General features: G+C 37.4%; 1 protein-coding gene across 1 annotated transcript; it reads left to right on the forward strand.

Moving 5' to 3' along the window:
* Positions 1-676: 676 nt before the first annotated feature.
* Positions 677-27,713, forward strand: LOC107221519. Its single transcript, XM_015660525.2, has 6 exons — positions 677-1,513; positions 24,788-24,993; positions 25,239-25,374; positions 25,707-25,846; positions 25,955-26,219; positions 26,322-27,713. The coding sequence occupies exons 1-6, from the start codon at positions 1,456-1,458 to the stop codon at positions 26,390-26,392; spliced, it is 876 nt and encodes a 291-aa protein (XP_015516011.2). The 5' UTR covers positions 677-1,455; the 3' UTR covers positions 26,393-27,713.
* Positions 27,714-27,882: the final 169 nt, after the last annotated feature.

Raw genomic sequence — 27,882 nt, forward strand, 5'->3', positions numbered from 1 at the left:
ACTTTACCTACGATTCGTATTGCAAACTTACGCTTGGCCCGAAAAAACCGAGTTTGCCTCCTTATTACACAATATACACCCCGGTGAAAATTTCTACTACAACAAATTTTTACAAAAATTGCAACATTTCGTATTATTTTCGTAAAGAATTGTTAATTTTCGTTAAACACTGTACTACCTTGTAAATCTTTTTACCAAAAAACAATAAAAATTCTCGTAAAAATCTACAAGTTTTTATGAGAAATTATGTATACTTCAAATTTTCCACGAGAACAATTATTTCTAAAAAAAACTGTACGAAATGTACCAGCATCGTTAAGAATTCGTATAAAAATCTTATAAATAATTTTTACCAGGTACATACTATTTAATAATCGTTTACGTCGGGCTCTATGGCAAAAAAGCTCTTCCAATGTCGAGAAAAAAAATAACAGCAACGTTGCAAATGCACGTCTGGTTTCGGTTTTCGGTTAGGATTCGAAGTTCCGACAGTCATAACCCTAAAATCCGAGACGAGAACCGGTTCTTTATTTCATTAGTTCGAGGAGCGCTCACCAGGTGGCGTTCGCAAGTGGCACTCCCGTCGACCAGCTGCAGGCGCGGCCGAGGGTTCGAGGCCGTGGATTTCGGAGGGGGAACCCCGGCGCCTGAACGGCAGTGGCACCGTTGACAGAGAGACGCGTGCGCGCGAACGTTCGACTCGCCGACTCATTTCCACTCAGTTCACCCCGAGACACCAAGTGCGAAGGGTTGCCGAGTAGGTATCCATCCGAGGGTAGCGCCGGCTGTTTTCACGACGATTACAGTCTCAAGCCTTCGCGGGGCCGCGGAATTACTGGGAGGGGCGATATTTTTTTCCGAGGGGTTGGCGTGCCGATTTTCGCGAGGGTCGCGCGGCGGGAAACCGATAAACGTAACACTGCCCCGTATATGTATTTTTGAAATTTAAAAATCGCGTGACGGCGCATTCTCGTCCCATCGACAAATGTTCCCACCGAGGGTTCAACCCTGCAGTTATCTATGTGCTTCTCCGGACGATTCCTACACACCGATTTATCCTAGTTTGCAGATGACGTTATTCGCCCGTCGATTTTCGGTACTGTGATTATACCTGAAATCAGTGCGAATTGTTTTAACGCCGCAGTTTCGACGCTGTTTGTGTGAATTTCTGTGACCGTTTCTAGGACTCTTGATACAAGACGTAATAACTTGTAATAAGTTTTGTTTATTTTATTCATTTTTTTTTTTATATTCAATCTTTGGTGCATTTTGAAGATAATTTGTATCGGAAAATAGGGGAGAAAACGAATTTTGCACGCCATTCGGCATTCTTGCCGCAGCCGTCGCCGCTGCCGCTGCTGCCGTTTCTTCTGATTCTTCTCCTGCTCTCTGCTGGGGATAAATCCGGTCGTTTAACCGCAGATTTCATTCGGTTAACGCAAAGCTAGTCGAGACATGGATTGGATCCTAGGGATTATCCTCGTCGCGGCAATCATCCTCTTCGTTCCATCCAGTAAGTTGATTAATGTTTTAATACCGTCAATAGACTTTAACTACCGCTATTGTTTACCCATCAATCCGCCAATCGACGTTTTTAACCCCGTCTCCGATTGCCCTGCAATTTTGAGAAGAAACATACGCTTTAATTTCTTACCGCGTAATAAAATTCCGGGGTGCTCAGACGTCGAGAAATTTTGTGGAAAAAATGGAAGGGAGTTCGAATTATACATACTTATGCGATGGTTTCAGGTATTTCTTGTAGAATCTGCGAAGCACACCGCGGCAGTGTTCATAAAAATTCAGTACAACTTTTATAGGAAGAGACGCGATGTTCGCATAACGTACTACATACCTGATGTAAACCTTGCACGTATAAATGTAATATATAACCCCAGGCGAATTTTTGACATGTCAAAAGAAGATCCCTATCAGCGTATAAAAAGTAACGCTTTACCTATGATATTATATGCGCGTAAAACGAGTGACGGGAATTTTATTCCAAGGGAATAACAAGTGATTCTTTTATTTTTTTATTCTTACAGTTCCTCGATGCTTGAACTCTTCCCAGGCAAGGGTTTCTTTATCGTCCCGGTGAAATGTCGCGATATGTTTACCTGGATGTAAAAAACGCTTAAATCCGATCGTACTGAAAATTCATTTTATCAAACGAACCGAACTCTCTGAAAACTGACGAGATTTTTTTTTTTTTTTTTATGTATTCAATTAAAAATACTGTTGTATCATACAAAGGAGAGCTGAGAAAAAAATCTCCCTATTCTTGTAAACAACTTTTTCAACATCGAGATTCGTTCAATTATTCTCTCTTCATGCATCACCGGCATCTTTGACGGAGGTCTTGAGAAACCCCGACAGTTGAAAACAGACCAAAGATCTGTTTGTAACGGTAAAATTTGATTAAAAAATCGCGTTGTTTTTGTTAAATAAAAATTCACAGTCATCACTGCGGTATGATTGAAATTTTTTTTTACAATTTATACGTTCTTGTTGACGTTAATCGTGTTTCATGGATTATAAAAATTATACCGACCAATAAATTTCACTCATCATCTTTCAGTCTCGATTGTTTTTTCGAATAAACCGAGTTGAATCGCTGCACCGAGTTCAAGCATCCGGGCATTTGTCTGCAGGGAAGATTTGTCGAGGCGCAAACTCGGAACTTTTCCATGTCCCCCACCCCCCTTTTAATGAGCAAGGCAAGTAGCACTTGGACGATTAGCCGTCAGTGGGTCATCGGGATATTTGACTCTTGAACGTTGAACTACAGCGTATAGCGTCTCTCTTCTCTCCGGAAACGATTAGTTGGGTGATTAGATGTGAGTCGAATGTTGGAGAGGCCAGCATGAGATTTGGTGATGGCGAAAATTTCGCATGTCTTAAAACGGGGGCTGAAATTCCGAATTCCGAATTTGAAAAGTTCCGAAGGCGCCTAATTCCGAATTATCTGATGGCGAACTTTGAAGTAAATAAATCAAACTTCGAAGAAACAACAAAGTTTCGAATACATACTCGGAAATCCGACGGCTCAAAGTTCCGAATCGCAAGATTCCGAAAATTCAAGTCCCGATAGACCAAAATTCCGAAAAATAAAGTTCCGACGGTGTGAAATTCCGAAAGTTAAGGTATCGAAAATCCAAAACCAAAGAAAGATGAAAGTGGCGAAATTTCAGCAAGCCAGATATTCGCGGAACTGAAAATCTTCGATCATTCGGAACGTCGTTGCTTCAGATCTTTAAATTTTCTCATTCTCGGACATTCGGAACTTTGATTTCAATTTTTCAAGTTTTATTTCTTAACTTCAAGTTTCGCCGCGGTAAAAAATTCGGCATTCACCGCTTTCGGAATTTTTCAAACTCGTAATTTCAACCCCACCCCATGCGACTGTATATTATACCCATAATGACAAGGACGACGCGAATTCCCGTCGATGATGGCATCGCCGACTTTTAACCCTCGACCCCCCCCCCCTCCCCCATCCGCATGTTTCTACCGCGGATTTAATTATCCCACCGGGCGTATGTATAATAATATCGGGCAACACACACGAACGGTTTTTGTAAATTACGCATTATGCATATAACGGGGGCATAAGCAGCAGGGCCGAAAGGGTTCACCCCGCGAATATAGAGGGGGTGCAGTAATTGTCGTATGTCGTGCCTGCGGCTCTCTACGGTTAATCCACGCTCCTCGTGAACGTCAAATTGCGGATCGTATATTTTTTAAGCATACCTACGCTCTTTTTGCTTTTAACGCTCCTGCTTATTAGCCCTCTCTTATTTTAAAGCTCCTTCCTTTCTTTTTCTTTTTTTTTTTTTTCTCTCATTTCATTTCTGGACGTAACATTCGCCCTGCCGTTATGTACGTATTTTTATACATACCCACCAATACGTGTACCTATGTATTGTAACGTACATGTGCATATTAACCCTATGATTTCCCCGTGGGCCTGTTTGTACGCACGTTATACGCACGTATAAACAGGGGGTGGAAAAATTCACGCCAGCGAAGAAACCGCGTCGGTTATTTCGTCTCTTAGTTTTCTGTTAAATGCGCACCCCGTTATAATAGACGTTGTAAGAAGTTCTGCTTATTTGTTCGAATTGACGGTAATTGTTCAGACTGCCGGGGTTATTCGCCGCGCGTATAACCAAGAACCCACATTTACACATATACTCAACAGCATCGAATTGAAGGAGAGAGAGAGAGAGAGAGAGAATGAGAGGAGAAATTGAAAAAAAAAAATAAGACAAATAAATCATTCGTTTAATTTGCCAAATTTTCATCTCGTAATGGAACAAAGATATTTCAATAGAAATAGAAAAAGTAACGTTTTTTTTCGTTGGTACAATTGGTAAAGTCAATGAAATTAATTCTTGTTATGTTTTGAAGATGATTAAAAAAAACATTTTGTTGTACTGTAACAATGTTGCAGTTCGTTTAACGATCCCGGATATTGAGAAAATCGTTATTTCGCAACATTATAGGTGGGATTGTCTGACATTCGATCATAAAACCGTATAAATTAAACGAAACATGTAAATACAACACGAAGATATCGAAAACTAAACTCGTATGCTAGGTCGTTCTGTAAAGTTGAAAATTACTAAGATATCTGTTTCACCGTCAGTTGTAAAGTTAGATTAACGTTACCAACGTCAAGTTCGTGTATTCTGACCATTTTTCTTGTAATCAAACCAGAGTACCTAATTCTTTCTCTTCTTATACACGTTCGAATTTCTTCGGTTCATATCAAATTACGAATCACGCAAGATTTTATACTTTAACTAAATTTCTCTCGAAATCAGTCGACGAAGTGCAGAATAATATGTGTTTTTCTCTTCAGCGAGAGAGAAAAAAAAACATCACAATTACACAGACATAAAAAAAAAAATCGTCAATTTTTCGAGTCTAACAAACATGCCGAAATAAATGTTTCGTTGATTTTGATAACAGATTTGCAGTTTCACTGATTATAATAATAAAAAATAATCGTTCGATCAAGATGACTCTTTTTGTCCTCAAATCAAGTGACGTGACATTTCGCTTAAAAATAATAACAATAACAATGATAATAATAAACGAGTAAACATTCAATTTGCTGTGTTTGATCGGGAAATTTAGCAAATTCTTTCTCTTTTTCACGCAGCATAATATTAATGTAATATACATCTTTTTGGTATTAGAAAATCACTTGAGCGATGCGACGCGGCGATTCGCGTTAAATTTTAAACGACACAGCGTCACCTTACAACGTACACCGATCTCGAATTTTTCCACCCTACAAAAACATGCTGAAGCCTTACAACTCGAGGGTCCATTAGCCATGCGGAAATGGTTAAAACAGCGAGTGTTCCTCCTCCTCCTCTTCCTCCTCCTCCTCCTGCTCGTCCTGGAGGATCCGCGTCCCTCTTTCGTAAAGGTGCGCAAAAGCACACGACACCGTATACATATGTGGGTAAATTTAACTGGACCAGTCAAAAAGTCGTCGTCATAATCCGCCGATTAATTTTTGCGTACATTTTTGCACACGATCGAAAACTTGAGATGTATACGTATCACGAGTACTCGCTGCCACAGGTTCCGCGGAATTTGCATGTTGTTTATACATAAATAATAGGCTGGTTCTTATTTGGGTAATTTTGGAATTGCTTCGCGTTCAACCACAAAAAGTAGTCACACTGAGAGAAATTTTTAGTTCCGGTTACCGCTCGGTCTTTAATTATTTTCATTTTTTACCACTATCGAAAAATATAGTTCTAGTTTAACGATATCTCTTTTACTGAATTTTTTTAATTACTGTAACAAATGAAATTTTTATCAGTGCATGTGGTATAGAAAATAATCAGGGTAAAACCAAAAAAAAATAAAAAAATCCGATAATTCTAACACGCCCCGCCAAACAGTCGAATTTTGTATAGAAAAATGCAGGCGTTTAAAATTTTTTCAAAGAAAACACTGTCAACTATTTAAATACTATATGTTATAAAACTGATACATATAAAAAAAAACTGATCTTCGCTGATAACGTGATAAATATTAGATTTGTGAAAATCTTACAACATATCTTTTCTGCAGAGGATTAAATTTCTTACAACACAACCGGAGGAATTTTTTTTTTTTTTTTTCTGTTTTGTAATCTATAGTTAAAGTAATTAACAGATCTCTTTAAAAAAAAATTCACATGCCTGCATTTTTCCATATAAAATTCTACCGCTTGGCGGAGTGTGTTAAGGTTGTTGGAAATTTATTTTGGATCTGGCCTAATTTTTTTTTCCCACACAATCTGATTGATTTTTGGGCCTTGAGCGCGAAGAAATTCCAACACATCCGAAACAAGAACCAACCTAATATACATATATATACGAAACGCGAGTGTGTTAAACGCATGTTCAATTTACATACATTGATACGTGCAATACCTATACGTATGTATGCATTTTACAGACAGCACACAACCCGCGGAGTTACGAATTATAACAGAAACGTGATTTAAACAGTGTACACGAGGAAAGCAAAGCACATCGGTATACTGTATATATGTGTGTGTGTGTGTGTGTGTGTGTGTGTGTGTGTGTGTGTGTGTGTGTGTGTGTGTGTGTGTGTATATATATGTATATATCGTATATAGCTATATACCCACCATCCAGACGGGCAGGAGAGGAGAGGAGAGGAGAGGAGAGGAGAGGAGAGGAGGTCGTGTTCTATCGATTCTCTCTCCGGCGACCAACGCTCGGCCGACAAAACCAGAGCAAACCAACCTGCCCGGAAAAGGAGATGGAAATTTTTTTCGAAAAGAGACACTCGCCTGTTCTCTTATTTATTTAAATTTTCATCCCAGATTTATTACACCAGCTCTTATCTCATCCTGCGGTTTTAGGGGATCTCTGTCGTGTCTTATCCGTTCGCCCCTTGACTTTCTCTTTGTTCACTGCGGTAGGAAAAAAAAAAAAAAGAAAAAAAAAAAGAAAAAAAATGGTCATGTTACATACGTATGATTATTAATTACAAAAACTTCCGGCAAAATCGATATCTTTTATATAATACAATGTAAGGATTCAAATATTATTTCAAATTAGAAGCCAAATTTGGTACAATAAGAAAGTGTTTATTTAGTGTTACTTTAGTTTCCTGATTATTCCAACACTAAAACTGTTTCCTTGTATTTTTTGTATTTTTATTTTTAAGAAGACTTTGAAAAAGTCGGAACTTTCAAAATTAAGACACGATTTCGGAAAACCTCGAAACCGCGCATCGTGTTTACTGTGTATACAAGTAATATACAAGCTAAAGTGTTTTGCAAATGTAAATTCGCAACTCGCCCGTATATATGTATACTATATCCATTTATAAATTAAAACGCGTGACTTACTTAACTTTGTGATATTTGTTCGTTCGCGGTTAGACGATTATACTAACCATACATAGGAACGAAATTAAAGATCAGAAGAAAAGTTTCGAGCGAGTTAATTTAATAATCCGACTTGCAGCGTTAGCGGAAAAAAAATATAAACGTAAGATGTTTAACATGTTAGGCTCTGCTGTACGGGTGTTTGTTATTTTTTCTTTTCCTCCTTCTGCCGCGTACCGCTGCTGCAAAGTCTCCACTAAATGAACATATCTTTGGAACTAATTCCGTCTATAGTCTCTTTTTATTTTTCTTTCAATTTTTTTTTTTTTTTTATTCATTTTTTTTTAATTCACGCTGTTTCTCGTCACTTCGCAATTGCGTATTTATTTTCTTAACGGATATGATCTTTGGCTTCGGTCACTGCGGAACTGAAATTTAATACCAGGATCGTAATTCATCCTATAAGTACGACGATTTGTTTTCACAGCGGCGGGTGAAAAGTGTAGAAAATAATTATCGTGTCAAACGGCACGGAGTTTGAGTTTAATTAAGCGTATTAGAAAGAAATAGATGCAAATTTTTGACTTTCTGTAGTAATTTAAGCTGCATTTATACACCGGCGGGATATGAAATATAAGATTAAACCGGTCAACACGAATTTTGATTCTGGATTCTAGATGTCAAATTTTGATTTCTTCTACGTCACTGACAAATAAAAAAAAAAAAATTGTTTTATTAGGTGAAGTTTGTTTTTGTAGAAACCAGAACGATATTTCGGATTTTAAGAAAAATTACCTATCTTCTCAATCATTTGTTGTAAATAACTATTAAGCAAACTTCAGTTTTGTATTTAAATCACTTTTATTCACAAATAATAATTAATAATAAACTGCAAATGTAAAATTGACAAACAAAGTTTAAAAATCAATTTTTTTCGTACTTTTTCGATTTTAGTACAGACTTTTCTCGTATCAAACCCCAAACGTAATCTTTCATCATGCTCTCATTATACCGCCTCTGATAACGTTAATAACGACAAAGTCGATCACATCTTGGAAAAAACATTTTCCTTTTTCTTCCAAACAGGCACCCATACCAGCTATCAACCAAAAACTTCAAGACTTATTTATCAACGTAAAAAAGACAAAAAGCAAACTTTATAAGTAATAAATAAAGGTATTGTTTATTACTCAATGTATAGAATCGAAATTTATTTATCTCAAGAGAAACTCAAAAAAAAAAAAAAATCTATTTTGTTGATCTAGACAGGTGTTATCTCATACAGCTGAAATATTTACCGTTATGTAATATTGAAAACCGTTGTTTTACATGAAAATATTATTTTTTTTTAATCTATTTTCGTCTTTATTTTCCACATTCTTTTAATTCGTTAATCTATTTTTCTTTCGTGCTCGAAAAATGGTATATAAAGCTGATTCGATTCGCTTTGCGTTGAAATCAAATCGCGATTGGTGTGACGAACGAAATGCGAACCAAAAAAAAAAAAAAAGAGAGGGAGAGTGGGAGAGGAAAAAAACGTTTCACCGCATCAGGGTTTATTTGCGGAAAATAATTTGAACCCTCGAAGTTCGCGGACTTGACGATTAGCGAGATAGGCGCACACGCACACACACACACACACACACACCCTTAGGCATCACCGCGACGGTTTTCCGCTGAATTTCTGATCGAGTTGGAATGCATGGTGTCCCCAGTAACTGTGTTTACGGTTGAACGGGCTCCGGTGGAGGTGTAATCTGCTACCTCTACGGCATCTAGATAATTGAAAAAACGAGAGAGAGAGAGAGAGAGAAGGAGAGCGAGGTGGGAGTTATTCGGGTTTCAAGTGACAGATCAATGAATCTCCAGTTACCTATCGTCGATGCTGCAGCCAAGGCGGGCTTAAAAACCAATTCGTTCTTTTCCGGTGCGGGAATAGTACATTGTGTAACAAGGAGGCAAACTCGGTCTTGTCGGGTCGAGCGTAAGTTTGCAATGTGAGTCGTAGGTGATGTCGACGACGAATATTGCAAATACGAGAGGCGAAAAGTACGTTGCCTCCTTGTTGCACACGCATCTTTATACAACAAGATTATGTTACGCGTTTTGTCACCAAGCACGAAATTGAGGTTAGGATCGCGTAATGTCAGATATGTTCGCGACAGCGCATGCGCGTAGTACGGAAAAGACTACTTTTAACACTCTTAGGATTTGAAAGTGGTCTTTTCTGTACTCCGCGCATGCGCATTCGCGGAATAACTCGATTGTCATAGAATCGGGTACTTTCTGTACGGAAAACAAGCATGGAAAAACGCGTGAAACATGCTCGCGTTGTATAAAGTAAATTAATCAGATCGCTGTGAGTCATTCGCACATTGATACAAATATGTTTTCTCAAAAGTTCGATTTCTTTTTACAAACTGCAATTACGAATCATATACTCTTCTCCCTGTTATCGGTTCATTGATTATATACTATATTAAAGACTTTTTTTCTAGAGGGTTTTACATATTTTATAACAGACTTCAATTTTTATGTTTACACGGCTACTACACCAACTCTTTACAGAAAAAAAATCTAAACTCTTTATCATAACTGATTGCAAACCAAACTTTTTTACTTTGATTGTAACTGTGAAAGTTTCGGTTTCTATGTAAGGGATGAAATTGTTTATTTAACATTTTCTGCAAATTTCAGCACTCAAATTTGAAATATCCTCATTTGAAGTTTTTTCTTGAAAATAGTAAATCTCAGCCTTGAAGAAGAAGATGAAAATTGATCGCTTGTCTGGGATAATAAATTACACAACGTGAGCGAATCTGTTATACCTATATGTACATCTAATATTTGCAATTTATTAAAGTTAACTCGCGTAAAGTATAGGAACAACGATTACGGATGTATATAACACATTATAATATGCGCTAATTTATAAACCGAGCGGCAAATCGGTCCGAATATTAGGACTCAGAGACAGCTGAGAAAAATGAAATTGAATGAAACATGAAAGAAAAAAATATATATATATAAGGATTTCAGCAAACGTGTGTTCGCGTGTGAGGACTGCATTATTATACATACAGGGAAAAATATTATCGTTTAGAGTACGGATAACATTTAAAAGTTACACCTGACCAGTAGCAGTTACACTCCGGCACGATATAACGCAATTAATTATACATTATTGACGCGACTCTCGCGTGACATTTTTCTGTTTTCCTCTTTTTTCCGTTTCCTTCTTGTTCATTTTCTTGGGTTTTTTTTTTTTTTTTTCCACCCACTTCTTAGCTTTTTTCTTTTTCCTCTCTCTCTCTCTCTCTCTCTCTCTCTCTCTCTCTCTCTCTCTCTCTCTCTCTCTCTCTCTCTCTCTCTCTCTCTCTCTCTCTCTCTCTCTCTCTCTCTCTCTCTCTCCTTTCTTCGTCGTCTCTCTTCCTTGCGGTAGACGAATTAATACCTTCATTTGTATTCCTCCGAGCAGAGAAGCAAAGGAGCGAGATAGCGAAAGAAAATGAGAGAGGGAAAGAGAAGAAGAGCGAGTGAGTGAGCGAGGTCGGCATGTAGCGTAGCGATATTGTACCGCAAAATTGCTTTAATTAACAATATCGCCAAACTAAGCGAAGCGAAGCGAACTGCGAATCAAGAAGGGGGAGAACGAACTGCGGCAGCCAAGTGACGTGCAGTCGGTGAAAATTACTGAAAAAGAAAAACGCGATCGCTAAGCGGTGATTAAAAACCTGCATTGCCTCATAGCTGGGATCATTGTTTATTGTATATTTTATATTAAACTCCAAATCGGATCTGCGTACACGAAACGTCGAGAGATTACGTGCATGCATAGCATATATGTACATTATAAAGAGTGAATTGCGAACGACTGAATGATTGATGCGCATGCGCAGAAAAAAAGCAGTTGTTCTGACAGGCCGGCCAACATTCATAACAGCGGAGTTACGCAAGTTTCCCCTTTCCAATTTCTTATTTGTAAACTTGCGTGACATTTTATTGCCAAGGAAATTGACCGGCAAGAGTGACGAAATTGATTGCAATGATTACAAACAATGGAAACTTGTTAGTTTTTCTACTTCTAGAGTATACCGCGTAAAAATTTTTTTACCAAAAAACGTGGGGGAAAACTTGAAAGTTTTACTAACATTTGGTTGCTTCATCACGCAGCTCGATTCACATCACAATGTTTTGCGACGTGTTTTTGAATAAGGGTCCTGTACTAAAGAGTCGAGTGTCAATCCCGCTGAATCATAAATTGAGGTGATAGGTTGCCGCGATGTATGTAACCTCAAAAATGTTGGTAACCCTGACAGAACGACTGCTATTGCTCGTGAATTTCAGCGCATGCGCATTGAACCATTCGGTCGTTGGCAATTGGTGGTCTGTGGGTATATCGTGGACCGGAGGAAACGACTGTGAAGGGGGAGAAAATAAATGAAATGAAATGAACTGAAAAGAAAAGGAAAAATACTTCCGTATACAAGCGAGCAGCGTCTAATTTTATTCTTGCAGCCCACGCTGCTTGAAAATCTCGCTCCTTTGAGCCTGACATTTCTACTGACAAGAGACGCAAAAAAGAGTCTAATTTACAACAGGAGGTGGGATATACTAATATCGTGTAATATCTTGCGCGTATATAAGTATATATCTATACGAATATATTATGCACACCGCATTATATTTATATCTTGTATTCTTACATCAAAAATAGATTTCGTATATTAAACATATGCCATTGTATGTATACATATATTCAGACAAGTCGTCTCGGATTATATCACTGCGCTTAGATGTTGTATGAAACCCAAAACGATTCTAATAATTCCGTCTCGTTCAATTCAATCACTTGTCAAATTTCTTGCAGTAAAAAAGCGTCCGCTATGCGTTTAATTCATGGATCAGTTCAGTGGCGGGTATCTAGTAATAATTAAAATTAATTATTCAACGATTATCGACCATAACAATTCAATGAATTATTATACAATTATTGTAGTACAAATTACCGTTTCAGTCGCATGGACGAATTAGGGGGATTTATCCGGTGTGTACACTACAGTCTGGTACATAAAAACTCAAACCGCGACACATGTATAAAGTATATATAATAAGTAAATCGTATTACAAATGTGTTTCGCAATGTGTATATAAATCGACCGAAATACTTTGTGATGAGATAAAAATCGGATAAAAATCAACCACGATAAAGGCGATAAGAGAATTAAATTTGAATAATAATAGTGTTCAAAACTTATCAATAAATTTTAAAATATTGAGAATATTCTTTAAAAATTCATGTGTATTCAGAAAAATTGACGAATTTATTTCACATGATGAAAAAAAAAAAAAAAAAAAATCGCTTTCCCTAGAAATTTGTCAACATCTTTTGGGCATTGTTAGTATTGAAATTTAATTTTCTTCTCGTCTTTATTGTGGTTGACTTTTTTCATATTTTTATCTTATCACATAGCATTTAATATCGTCGACGAGACTCACTTTTGTTTGAGCATGTACAGCGAATACACCCTTAAGCTAACGCGATCACTCCAAAAAATTGTTTCTCTTTAAAGTTCACGGATCGTTCGTTTGTTCGCCCCCTTTTTATTTCATAAATCATCCACACCGGGGCAATTATAATTCATTAATGTCTCTATGTCCATGCGTGGAAGTCACATAATATAATAATACGGAAAAGGGTTCGGCTAGTTTCGTGTTTAATTGTTTAACAAACGTGGAATGATTATGAAAGAAACGAGTCATCCGTCCCCCCGTAAACCACCCTGCAGTGGTCAATATATCCAATGACACACTCTACTCGTTCTACCTGCTTGCCTCCATTCACTTGTGTTTCACGCAATAGACACAGGTCAATACATATATGTCATACCATGTACGTACGTTACATACACGTGAAATAACCGGATACGGTGGCATCCGCGAAATTGGTCGCTGTCAACGCGGTGCAGAGACCCACCGAATTCACTTCAGAAAATCACTTTGTAATGCTTTTGTTTTTCGTTTCAAGGGAGTATTGAACTTCGACAAATGCTGGAATTCATGTCTGCTGCATAGTATGCGTATATAAAAAAGACAATGCAATTGTAACAATGCCATCGAAATTTTTATGTCGACTCGTTCAATGGTGCGTGTATGATCCAAGCGTAAAAAAATTTACAAATTTAATTGTGTATAAAATAATGTTACAACGATTATTTTTCACCGAGTCAACGTAATTGATATACGTATAAGAGCAGAGAAAAGTGATGGAGAGAAAGTGAATATTATGTTTGAAGGAAATTTATTGTATCGAAGGATGTGGTTGAGTTTTCGATAATATACGCCTGTGTTTTGATTCAATTAACGGTTCGCTGAATTTCCGACAATTATATAAAGTCGTGAAACAATTATTTTCACTGTAAATGCGGTTCGTTAAATAATAACGATTAAACTACCTTCAACTTCGTAATAAATATGACGAAAATGAAGAAGTTTAGCTCCCGCTAGGCGGCGCTGATGTTACGTCTGAAATCCTGTACTGCGAATTTATCTAATGAAATGTTGGACGCAGGTATTTTCGTACACAACTATTATGTGCCTTGACAGAATGCAGGCGCTAAGCTTTAAAAAATACAAATCCACAAATTTATTACATCAGTTCTCTATTCCTTGTTGCCATAACCTCAAAACTCATTCATCGCGTTCTTGTTTGTTGGTATAAAATAGTTACAAATGTTTAAATAATGGGTAGGAATTTTTTTGGTTTCATATTTGATTTCAGAGGTTGTTTGAAATCAGCCCAATGCTGTGATAACTTTTTGTTGTTTTGTAAGCCTCTTATGTTAACCGGTTATTTTTATTTCACTACAGAATAGTTCATATCCAATGGTAATTGGTTACAGGAATACGTTCCATTGTACTTACAATGTACACGAAGTGAAGAAAAAAAAATCCATAAATTACAATGTGATTGCTCTTAGTGTCCAACTATGTTCAATTCCACCTCTACATTATTGTTAGCATGAATCTTTGAAAGCTTGCAAAATAAAAGGAGCGTCTAACAAAGCATTCTTAAAAACTAACTATATGTATACAAGTCCAACTCTATATTCCCGTTTGAAAATGTATCCGTGTTTGCAGAATAAAAAAAAAAGAACGTCTACAATAAATCTCGGAACAGAAATTCCCCTGCAATTGCAAGAAGAATTTAAAACCGTTTTAACATTATAACTATGCAACAACGATCTGCAGAAATGCACGGTAGTGCAATAATTTTTTAACGCACGGAATACAGTAACTATACATAACAATGCCGACATTTAGTAACGTTAACGTGAGAAAATATGAGTAAAAAAAGTAATTATTTCGCAATTTTAGGACAACATTCGCGGAGTTGGCTTTGCAAAAACATCGAGTATAATTTCTTCTTCGTCGTAGTTTACTAAATTTCCGACATTCCTAAAATGTGCAAAGTAACGATTATTCCTAAACACGAATCGTTAACGCCAACGCGACCAACTTCATCCCCATTTTATGCATACAGAGATATCTTGGTGGATTCGCAAGAGCAGCTTCGCGCGCTCGCGGGTTTCAGCGAACCGTGGAAATATCGATTCGATCCTTACATAGTTAGTTATATAGCTGCGGCGGTCACACATCCACATCATCATCCCGTCGTCTAACACCAGCCACGGGCACACGAGTTTCAACCTACCCCTATAATCGTTACGCGATGCACTCTCACGCGCGTCGTTCTCTGCGCTTGTGTGTTGGTTTCTAGTGCTACTTAACTAGCGCATATATCTAGGCACGTGCCTATTGTCCTCTCTGTCTATGTATAAATGCATGTCTGCTGCACTGTGCGCACGGTGCATATGTGAGTTTTACACGACTTACTGACTTCGCCCGTCACTGTGTAAAGGCACGGCTCCTTCTCTCGAAGGCTCGCATTGTGTTTAACCCTGCGTCAAGATTATACGGAGTTACCCCTCTAGGTAGTTCTCTTTGTCCGTGTTTGCGCGGTGCGCAGAAACTAATATACGCGCCTTTGCGCTGCGGCGCAAACTGTCTAGTCTAACCTCAACTGCTCGAGTTCTCTGCACGTATTATATGCATTACACCTATAATCTACGTAAGGCTTCCAAACTCGAGAGCAGTCGACAGGGAGCTTTTTGTGAAACTTGTCACACAACACCTGCGGATAATCAATCGATGTCAATTACTTGTAATTGTAATGGAAATAAAATTTGAAATTATAGACACGTTGTGTTTTACAATTAGATGATTTGGTGCGGGTTCATTATACATGGCAGGGGGGGGGGGGCTCTGGTTGAAAATTTTTACGAACAAAACCAAATAAAGGACCCGAACCCTAATAAATAGACCCGGAATTCCATCGGCCGGAAATTAAGCACGTTTATTAAATTTCGTGCGTGTATAATAATGTGATGCGTATCGTAATACGCGTCAAATTCCGCTTTTCAATTCTTCGGCTTTGTCGCTAACGCCTAATTCCTCTCTTTCAGGCTACTATGGGTATACCCGAGACCCCACCGAGACCCTTGACATTATGACTGACGCTGCTAGTAATTAGTTTAACGACCTGTTACGGATTTGAAAAAGGTTCTATGTTGTTTTTTTTTTTGTTTTTATTTTGTGTATGTGTTTGGGCGCGTCATTACGGGATACTGGGTTAGAGGTGATTACACGATTTTCACCCTAACTTTTGTCGAATCGTTGGAAAAACTATATAATTACAAATAAAAGCATCGATCTTACGGAAGCTTCGTAAAATATGATAAAATAATTATTACACTATTTACATTCGTTAAATTTCATTAGCGAAGATGAAAACGTTGAAGGAAAAAACGGGCGTATAATATACTTTTCAAATGAAATTCGGATGTTGTTAAACAAGCCCGAGTCGAAGAGAAAGCTTTGGCTGCCTTTACCGCACGGGGGGAAAACTTTCCGACGGGAATTGAATATTTATATACAGGTACATTATATTTACGCCCGGGTGGGCTGCAAAATAATAAAATTCATTTTAGGGACAATATATATATATACATATGTATATATATGTAAGTGGTCCTGCATAAAAAATTCTCTGCTTGAATATATTGTAAACCAATTTTCATCCCGGTATCACAAAAGGTTTTATATATCCGCGTGTAAAGGTATCATACATTTACCATACGTGTATAGGTATAATAATGTATGCCCATATCAATTGCTTCGCGAGCAAAACAACAATCGTAACAATATCGAATCGACAATGGTTAACCGCAGTTAAACGATTTCGTTGAACCCGCATAATATGTCATATTGCTGACTCTGACGTGTGTAATTCATTGCTTCGCTATGTATAAGCTAGCCGCAAATATAATTTGTGTATCATACGGAATTTGAAAACGAGTAAAAAATTTTACTTGCAGTATCTGTTATTATTTTTTGTATCGTTCAATAGGATTTAATTGCACTGTAGATTATAGCAAATACGTGACTTGAGCTTCATAATAATAACAATTGATTTGAAAGTTTAGAACGGAAAATCTGACTACCGTTTTTTTTTTATTCACTCTCCGTCGAAAATAATTCAACGTCAGCTTGCAAATTAGTCTCGTACGTATAATATATAGGTACGATATGTATATGGGTTTTAAAATTTATTTTCCCAGACTAGCTTCGTGCTTTTTTGCTAGGCTCCAAGCCTAAAGCTTCAAGATATTCTCATCCCAGTCTGAGTAGGTATAAATCAAAATTTTTTACCAACTGAGAGGGGGAGGAAAAATATTATTTACGTTTCGGTGTTACGTCTACATATATACTCTGTGTTATAACAGGGGGTGAAAGATAAACCGTATAAGTGGTTGATAAGGATCTTAATCGCCGCTCGGCATTGCATTACATATTTAGCGTATTATACGTATGCTCTATACATTATCGTCCTAGGTCGTTAAAATTCTCGTTCTAAATGCAAAGTACGTATAAAATAGAAAGAGGTAAAGAGAAAGATAAAGAGAGAGAGAGAGAGAGAGAGAGAGAGAGAGAGAGAAAGGGCGACTGCTTTGCCATTCAATGTTCGCGTTCGGGTTTGTGCGCTTGAATTACGCCAGTCGTCATCCGGCTAGTTGGACAACGAAGAGAACGACACCGATTCGCAAATCCGAGGGTTCAATTGCCTTTTATTCATCGGTATATCCATCCGTATTAGCCCTCCACCTTTCATAACTCAATCGTTACGCCCCCGGGCTTCGCCTCAGCTGCAGGCGTAATAATAATGATCCCGTTTATTGCAGGCACCTTATATGTATATCCTCCCGCCTCCACCTACGACTATTAAAGATAAATTGACCCGTTTTCAATTAATAACAATTAAGCCGTTTTAAACGACGAGCAGCCGGCACGCGTGCAGCGTCTGCAGCACCGCGATGACGACTCCTCGTTTTATTCTACGTTTGTACCAACACGTGTATGCGTGTACGTACCTACGTAAGTTCGGACTACGTTACTTGACCATATGTTGTCCTACTCCGCATTGCCTCTGGAATTTTCACTCTTCCGTGACGGACAAAAAATAGGGGAGCCTATCCACCGTTCGGTAAAATTTGTACAAGCAAACTCGACGTGCTGAAAAAGACTGCTGACGAAAAAATTTACGATACCAAGGTTTTTGGAACTGTCGAGCGTGTATTTATGCAGTTATAGTTTAGATGTGAAAAATAAAATAAATAAAATGTGTCGAAAGATAGACGTGACAATTAACAAAGGTTACAACAGTCTCAGATAAATCACATTATTACATACTAGACTTTTGCATCGACAAAATAAAAGTGTAGTTTGATAGATTATGATGAAAAGTAGCTCGTTTCATTCGAGACAAGTTTTAAATCGAGCTCGTTAATTCCAGGATAAATAAAATCCGATATGTACAATCGTCGTGATTTACCGATAACAAACTTACTATTTAGAAGGAAATAAATTATTGTCATCCAAAATTCATTTATGAATAAAATTAGCTGTATTGTTTGTCAGAATCGAACAATCAATATAGAACAATCTGGTTTACTGTGATGTTGTTAACAATAATCTAACAATGATGTTGACAGTTGAAATACATCGTTTTTTAAATTTTGTCTTCAATCACGGAGATTTTTCAAAATAGAGGTGGCTGGATTAGCTTCAATGACACTCAAAGCCTCATTTTACTGGGTTTTTATTTCAATCCTTATTTGACCTGACATACCGTCTCATGCATTCTTAATTATTAGGATATCGAAAGTTTAGAACCGCTGAAAACGCTTAGCGGTTTTTAATTTCAGTTTCTATGCAGTCGAATGTTCCAGAAACGTACACGTTTCCAACGTTTGCTACGTGATAATTTGAAATAAGACGATTCATAAAATACAAAAAATACCTTCAGTGAATTGTAACTGATATCGTTTCAATTGTGCACCCAGTATATATTCAATTGCAATTTGCGATCCTTTTGGGTAGGCGGAACTTATCTTGGATTACATGGGGTTTCGGATTTCACTTGAATGTATATGTCGAGTCCCTCACATTCCAGCGACGACGTCCAGCCTTGCTAATCTAATCTAAATAGTAATCAACTAATCATCGCTTCGCGTTACGGGTTACGTGTATTGTTTCCCATAGCACACAGACGCAAGGGGGAACTGTTTATAATAGATATCGGGGACTTATGAATGTATATATTCGTATATACACAGACGATGGAATGTGGATAATGTAATAATCGTATGTATAAAGAGCAATTGCTCCCTTCGATGTTTGCCTCGCGGTACATAAACAGCATAAAATAAGCATAAACGATAATAATACGGATGTTATACACGGTATATAACGCACACCGCTTATACATATGTATGTACATATATATGTAAACCAAGGTGAATCAATTTGATGCGGGGAAGTAAATATAAGCCGGTTGCGTATGCGTGTATACGTATATTGTAAAGAAACCTGTGTGCCTTGATGTACAGAATTTGGTCGTTGAGAGAATTCTGAAAAAAACAAACAAATTGAAATAAACACTGTAGGTGCGCTGATTTTCTTAATAAATATTACATCGGATCTTAAGTAGATGCGTACATGTGTTATTATACATAATAATACATCATAGAGCGCAGGATGTGTACAATTTTAATTCCACAGGAATACGAAATCTTCCGTTCTTCCTAGCGCTGATGTTTCGTCAAAGCAAAATGTATTAAAACAGAAAACAGTATTATATTTATCCACTTTTGTTCCCGGCAAAGCGTATTATAAACTTACACTGAATTCATTCTTATGAAATACATCCTGCTGACGTTTGCTAATCCTTTTATAATATACAAAGTGAGTTATATGAGCGCTATTTGTTTATACTATGCTCGAACAATACGATGTAAGTCAATCTAGAACCCACTTGGTAACCTACAGGTTTTGGGTACAATAATATTCATTGATACCTTAACATTTCGGCTAACTTGTTTTCGGTCCGAAACAAAATACGAGTTCGATTCTATACGAGATTGCGAGTCATTGTCACATAATTCGCATAGAACCCGATTCGCATTTTGTTTCGGACCGAATACAAGTTAGTCGGAAAATTAATGCATTAATGAATACTACTGTATGTACATAATATTTAATCCTCATTCTACAGGTTATCAAAACTTTTTCAATTTTGAAATTCAAACTTGTTCAGTTGTGTAATCTAAATTTGTCTCTTTTCAGTGCAAGTAAAAAATCAACATACCTAATACCGATCCACTCAGAAAAAAAAAAAAAAAACAAACAAAAAACAAACGACACGATTTGCGAAGAACGGGGAACCCTGAAACTTTTACGTTTCATTTTCGCGTTCTAAAAATGAGTGTCCGCAACCTGTACACAGTCCCAGAGGCGCATGTTCGAGCTAAAAATTCGAAATCAATTCGAACGGCCGTTCCGCGTAAACACGCATAACGCGTTATATCTACTTAGCGAGCATTACGCTAGAGTAAAGAGGCGAGGGTGCAGAGGTTAGGTTGTAACGTTGAATAATTACCGGGCGTTTCTATTTGCTTTTTCCTGCATGTAAGCGAGCGGCGAAAACGTTGATGATGAATTATTATGAACACGGCATGGCGCTGCAGAGAGCGTTAGTCAAGCAGTAATATTATATAGAGACGAGGAAGCCCTCCGCAAAATGGCCGCTGCCCGTGCGAGTCCACCGTTATACATATTACATTTATATATATACACACACACATATATATATATATATATATTATATATTTATATATATGTATGTATCATATCTACATCTCTTTCTCCGAAAGAGCGCGCTGCTGGCGCATTGCAAGAGCCGAGAGAGAGAGAAAGAGGGAGTAAAAGATAGTAAAGTGGGTGTAAAGAGGGCAAAAAAAAAAAAAAAACAAATTAGTGCGGGAGTAATCGGGGTTGAGGGGGACCCCCGACGGATAGCCGGACGGAGGGGGGGGGGGGGGGGCGCTGCAGTCGTCATCGACGACCCCTTTCGAATGCGGCTCAGTGTTAACTCGATATCCGACACCCGTTTGCCCTCCGTGGTAGCAGCGGACTGCAAAGTTGCCGATGTCGCAGATAACGGGCTTCCCTCAATCTACTTTCTCTTTCTCCCACCTCGGATCGTCAGGTATTAGATTTCTGTAAAACAATACTAAACAGAAATTAGACTGCGGCTCGGATGTACTTTTTACTCGGGATCCAGATATAGGCGTATAGGTGTAGTTATTATCGCCGGCGCGCCCCATGCATCGCGACATATACACACACTCGAATTTTCGCCTGCCCTGTGAACGTATCGATGTCGTCGGCTTCTCGTATGTCTCACGGTTTACACCCCACTTCACCAACCATCAGCTCTATACTTCGGCCCCCACGTCTCTTGATCTATCGGTCAACTGCCACCTTTCCTCGGCAACGAATTTCACCCAAGGTGTGCTAGCTGTTCCAGTCTCTCCTGCAACCCCTACCCTAATTCTCGAAGCTACTGACCGCTCTGTCAGCCCTACAGTATTATGAATCATCAATGGGGAGGGGGGGGATATTCGTTAATAACTTATTATACTTATATACCTCGTGTATTTATCCAGACACGCGGATGTGGTGGAAGATAAACCTGCGATGTGTGCGTACTTGTGGACTTCTTTTTATTGTAAAACGACGAACGCAACTCGATCTAATCGCCTAGTTTTTTTTTTCGATTTCTCTTTTTTTACCACGATTTTTGGTTGTTTTAATTGGCGGTTTTTCCACGTCTGCAGTACAGACTTGATGAAGGTTTTGAAATCGGAAACTTGTTCTAGATTTCGTTGTACATCGTAGTGGTATTATCGTGTTACATTATACCTGGGTCTATCCGTACATGTCACATCAGTTTATCATTCCAGTAACAGAATTTCAAAATCACATCTATACGGAGATCACTCATACATACATACGATTGTTTATCACCATATTCTTACAATCTTTATTGTTTTTTATTTTCGAGAAGATATACATCGTCAAACAATATTCGTTGAACTCAAATTCTTGTTTCAACTTGGATAAAAATTTCTGCTACTGCGGTTTGCACACGAGTTTCCAAATACACGACACTGTGATAACCGCGCGCAGACTGAATGATTAATAAATTGTTAATTAACATCAGCGTTGGTCTGCCGTTTGTAATTAAATTTTTATTCAAAATGATACAAGCTGTACGCGGAGACACGCTGCTCTCCAATACGAATAGGTCGTAATTTGAACCAGAATATTCTATATCCTCGCTGTGGATACATATGTTTTTGTACATGTACATGTTATAGATGTATTGCGTATAATTATAATAAACGTGAGCGCATTTATTGTGCAGTTGGCGCATTTTAATCGATGGACAAAACTATACGTAGATATATATTTATGTATATATATATATCGTATGTTATATAATTATAAATATTCAACGGTTTAGTTGCAGCACAAATCAAACGGTACATATTGTATTTTTTTTTTTTTGTAATCATTAAGAACTGAGGAGTCGTGTGAGATTTCAATAAAAATTTGACAGACAAGCTTTGGATACAGAAAATTTGTTGAGGAAATTTGACGCGAAAAATGAAATTCGATGTAAAACCGGGGTATCATACGTGAAAATTGTATCCGCGTCACCTTTATTTCCATATTTATATCGCCAACAAAATGACAAATTAAATTATGCATACCTATACGTATATATATATATATATACATATATATATATATATACATATATATATATATATGACCACTTTCCTGCAGCAAGTCAGCTGGGGATATGTTTTCGGAATAACATTAATCAAATCCGAGTATAATCTGCGATTAAATAGGTTTGTGTAATGAACGAAAATGAGGGGGGAGGGGGAGAGGGGGGGGGGGGATTAAAACAAATAAATAACAAGTCAATAAAATCGGCAAAGGGACAAGCGCGACGCTAATCCGAATCAAGATCGCCTGGCAGAATTTTTTGAAAGGAGGGGGGGGGGATGATGAACGTGTCACGTAATCGTATACGTACAGAAACAAAGCAATAAAAGACAGGTAGATATAATCACACGCATGCCGAGATTTATACAAATTTATCGGGGTGATGGGGCGGCGTGACGAGATTGCCGCAGGGGTTAATTAAACCGAAACATTTTGAACACACCGGTCTAACTTTCGTCCGGTGCATGGGTAACTTTTTAACATTGTAAGTATATAACCGACACGACATGATTCAGACACACAAGTTGTGTGTATCACAATTGCGTTTAAGCGAATGACTATGCGTGTGAATTCAGCTCGGCGGCAGCTAAACGTGATGCAATTGCGTGTATTCAATATGCATATTGTTTCGTGAGTCATTCTGCCATGCACTCAGCGATCCGACGGGTGACTAGACTCGCTGCACCCCCGCCGAAAAACACGCTGTGCCTGATGACGCAGACAAACTTGTACCCCCACAGTGGGTGGTTCATTTTTTAACTTTTTTTTTTTTTTCTTGAGGTGTTGATTGAAAAATTTGTCACAAATACTGGAATAAAATTGTCGTAAAACCTGGTGGAAGTAGGAAAATATTTAGAGGTCGCTACCAATTATTGTAATACTTTTTGTTTATTTTTATGTGTACACCTCACAGGCTTATATATATATGTATATATATATATATATAAGTTTTTTTTTTTTTTTCTAGTATCGTCCAATTAATCGTTGACCAATCAACACCAAACTGCACCTAACAATTCCGCAGTTGGCTGTTCTCACCTTTTATAGGAAAGATTAATCGTCTCGGAGAAATTTGGATAACAGTTTTTGCTATCGAAAGAGGAGTATCACATCACTTTAATGTACCTATTTTGTTTAAAACTAAATAAAAAATATTATAATAATTGGCAGCGATCTCTAAATATATTCCTACTTCCACCAGGTTTTACGACAATTTTTTTTTCAGTATATATTGGTCACAAATTTTTCTTTTTCAAATCAATCACTCTACCCACAGTCGTTATTCCGATACAACCAGCGAGTTTTTCCTCACGATATTTACAGAGTCAAGTTGTTATCAAGACACTACTTAATAGTTCCGCCGTTCACCAAGTTTGGCAAGTTCATTGATTTAGAAAGTTAATTCACCCATTTAGTTTATTCAACACTATTCGCGTAATGATATTTTAAGCAGTTTTTCTCCGTCGACTGGAAAATGTCAAATGACTGCTAATTAATGAGGGGTGATTTCGGGTGATTATGTATAAAGGATGTCCTTACAACAACTTCTTGTACAAATTTATGTATTTGAACGGTCGTCGCTGAAATGTTTTTTTTAGAAATTCCACGCAGTAGATACTCTTAAGCATAACCAATTATTTATAAAAAACATTAGATTAGTTGATTTGACGAATTTCTATTTGACAAATTGGCGATCAGTAAATTCGCCTGCATTTATGCAATGCTGGTTACATTTTCCCGATTGACATTTGTTTCGTAGTAAATGATTAGAGCTAGTTAAGAATTCGGCCAATCCTGAATAATATGAACAAATATCGGTCGGTGAAATGTACACTGACTTGCATAAATACAGGCGGATTTACTTCATCCGAATAAATTGTCCATGGAACATTTCAACGAAATATCTCGGTTAAGTACGCCCAAGCATAATTATTACTCCTGAAGATCAATTTTATCTACTGAGGATTTTTCGTCTTCGGTCGGTAAATAATTCAGAAGTATACAGCGAGTCAATCCTTCGACAAACAAAGAATTTCTCCGAGAGGTCAGCTTGTATGAATAAAATTGAGAACAAATAACAGATGAATAAGGAACACCTTACGTATAGAACACGTTCGTAGTTATTTAAAGACCGTCTGCAGCATGATTATTTTGCAATTTCAGAAATCGAGGCTCTGAGAATGATGGAGCTACTGATACCGAAGCACGTTGTGCGGGGGCAAAACGTTAAACTCGAGTGCAACTTTGAGCTGGACAAGGAAACGCTTTATTCGGTAAAATGGTACAAAGATGGTAACGAGTTTTACCGATACGTCCCGAAGGAAATGCCGCCCGTTATCAACTTCTTACTGCCCGGCGTAACGGTCGACGTAAGTCATTATTCTACCTGACGTATAGTTTCTGTCCCCCTTTCCCACCTCGTCGCGCGATTCCCGATAGACGACGAGGACGTATCCGTCTTCCTATCTTTTTATATAGGTATATAACGACCCTGTAATAAAATCCCTATGGCCGTTGGATGCTGGAAACTTAATTGCGCCAACGGTGAAATTCTTATAAAGGAAGAAAAACACACCCTCGAACAAACGTTGTAACGACACATTTTCATCGACAGATTCACAATTCCACCGAAAGATCGGTCGTACTCCAAAAGGTCACGCTGATGAGCTCGGGTCGGTACAGATGCGAAGTTTCCGCGGAAGCTCCCTCGTTCACAACAGTTTCCGATCACGCGGACATGTTGGTTATCGGTGAGTACAAGTCTTGTGCTTTGTAGATTTCATAACCAAATTATGCGAGCTGTGGTATTTCGGAAGTTTTCGGTGAAAAGTCCAGACGTAAACAACGCCTGCGCCTGCAGTTAGACAACCGAAGCTACATCTGATGTAACTGTGTTTGCCTATCTGCAGGCTAAAGATCGTTCGTTTTCGGGGCTTTTCACCGAAAACTCCCGATATAAACCCTAAAAAATTGTAATTAAACATCGTTATAACCGAATTTTCGGTACCTAGAATCGTTACAGTTCAAAAACGATAATTTAAATTCTGATAACCTTTGTCCTTCTACGATTTCTGTACTTCAGCTCTACCAGAAGAAGGACCAGTGATTACAGGAAGGCCTGGACGACAACGATTCCGAGTCGGAGACGTTGTCCGTTTCAATTGCACTTCGTCGAAATCAAAGCCGCCAGCAATATTGAGTTGGTTTATTAACGGAGAGCCGGTGAGGAGATCCGAATAATTATCATAATCTACAGTAAATACAGATGTTGCGTTATATACCTCGTGCTGATAAACTCTTCTTTTTTTTTTTCATTCCTCCTTCCTTCAGGTCAAAGCTCAATACCTGAGAGGCCCGCACATTACGGGAGTTGATCACGAGGGGTTGGAAACCCCAGTTTTGGGTCTGGAGTTTCGTTTGCAGACGAATCACTTCAAGCGTGGCGACATGAAGATTAAATGTCTCGCGACGATAGCTACCGTGTACTGGAAATCGAACGAGCAGAGCATCGAGGGTGATAAACCGGTCAAAGCACCGGCCATGGAAAGTCGCGAGACCAGAGCCCAAGGGCACACTCATGCCGAGCACATATTGGGTAAGAAAAACGCAATCAAACTGCCATTAATTCACACCGAATAAATCTGTGCTATGTTCGTTTTTTCTAATTAAAAAAAAATAAATAAAAATCATATTACAGCCAGCAGTGGTCGAACGACTATCGAATCTTGTCTGGTACTCGTGACAGCAGCGTTAATTTTACTGCGATAAAAAGATACCTTGAACAGACACACACATGCATACGCCTGCCTCTTCCAAAAAAGCAGCTCATCATTTTCGACTTCGTTTGACGAATTTTCTTCACGACGAAAACGGAGAAAAGATAAGGAAAGCAAACCATAGAGACATATCTCTATGAAGCAAACGCGCATTATTATATTATACATACTTACATATGTATATTGGAAAAGTAATAATTATGTCATTGATATTTTTTTATATATTATTATTATCATGATTACTATTATCACTATTGTTATTATTATTTTTTTTTATTATTATAAAAAATATCTCAATAGAATATCGTATATTATATGATGCATATTTGTAATACTTTTTATATGTAAATATACATATAGAGATACATATTATATATATATTATATATATATATACACATATATGTATAATATACAATAACGTATGCGAAAATAGTTATCAGGGCCTAATCATTTAGGTATATCGATTATATATTTAACACATATTTATGACGTTCTAACGTACTGGAGTTGTTGCATTGCTATATTCGTAATAATTGCATTGTTTAGATAATTTTTATTGTGTAGATTCACAAGAAGGAACTCGCGTTTTTCACGAACAGGAATTCGGAAAAATCTAAGGAATAAAGAAAAAAATGAACTAATCGGGCAGTCTATTTATTGACTTGTTTGAAAAGAACGTGAATGGTATAAAGAATTTTACGCTTCTGTTCTATAACATAACAATGAAATGACTCCACTGCAACTATTGCCGTCACATCAGACGTGATAAAGAGTTGAGGTACGAATATTTCGCATAAACTTATATGTAAACTTTGTTGTAATCATTTTTAAAAATCTTTCTACTGAACAGAGTCTGCAATTTCTTATTGCATGATATGAGAATTTTCGGTTTGCGATATGTGCGTAGCAGTAAATTCTTTTACTTTGAAGTAAGAACGATTTCTACTATCAATTCACTATTTCAAATTTTATAACTGATCTTGGTAGAAAGAGAATATATTTTTAGTATATCGTATAAAAAATGATTAATGTTCGCAAACACTGTCCATAAAAAATGGCTTATTATTATTTTTTAGATATTGTAAAACTCTACATATACGGGTGGTGGAAATTAATGACGATGACTTCTTTTTTTCGGTTGTCCCCGATCACTTGTCATTCATCAAGGATAGTTTGCTTATTGGTTATTGTATACTTCTCAAAGATTATATTTTGATTTTTAATAACTTCTGTATAGCCTTTACTAATCTAGTCGGTATTTAGTAATCATCAAATAATATTGTATTACATTGATATTCTAAAGAAGAAAACGAAAAAAAACGTGTGAATTTAGCATGTGTCTATATTAGCTGTAAGAGATCACATTTCTCGCTAGACATTCCTGACTGTTCTTCAAATATTCGTGTAATAGTATAATAACGTGTATTTTATGCTTTCATCTACTTATACTTAACCTTACATATGTAATGTAAATATGTAT

The sequence above is a fragment of the Neodiprion lecontei genome, chromosome 4 (genome assembly GCF_021901455.1).
Source record: "Neodiprion lecontei isolate iyNeoLeco1 chromosome 4, iyNeoLeco1.1, whole genome shotgun sequence".
Lineage (NCBI taxonomy): Eukaryota > Metazoa > Arthropoda > Insecta > Hymenoptera > Diprionidae > Neodiprion > Neodiprion lecontei.

What these genes read in the sequence shown, in the direction of transcription:
- LOC107221519 (XM_015660525.2), top strand. Translation starts at nt 1,456, where the DNA reads ATGGATTGGATCCTAGGGATTATCCTCGTCGCGGCAATCATCCTCTTC. An exon ending in CATCCTCTTCGTTCCATCCA is followed by an intron (nt 1,514 to 24,787) that starts GTAAGTTGATTA and finishes TTGCAATTTCAG; the next exon opens with AAATCGAGGCTCTGAGAATG. An exon ending in TCATGCCGAGCACATATTGG is followed by an intron (nt 26,220 to 26,321) that starts GTAAGAAAAACG and finishes ATCATATTACAG; the next exon opens with CCAGCAGTGGTCGAACGACT.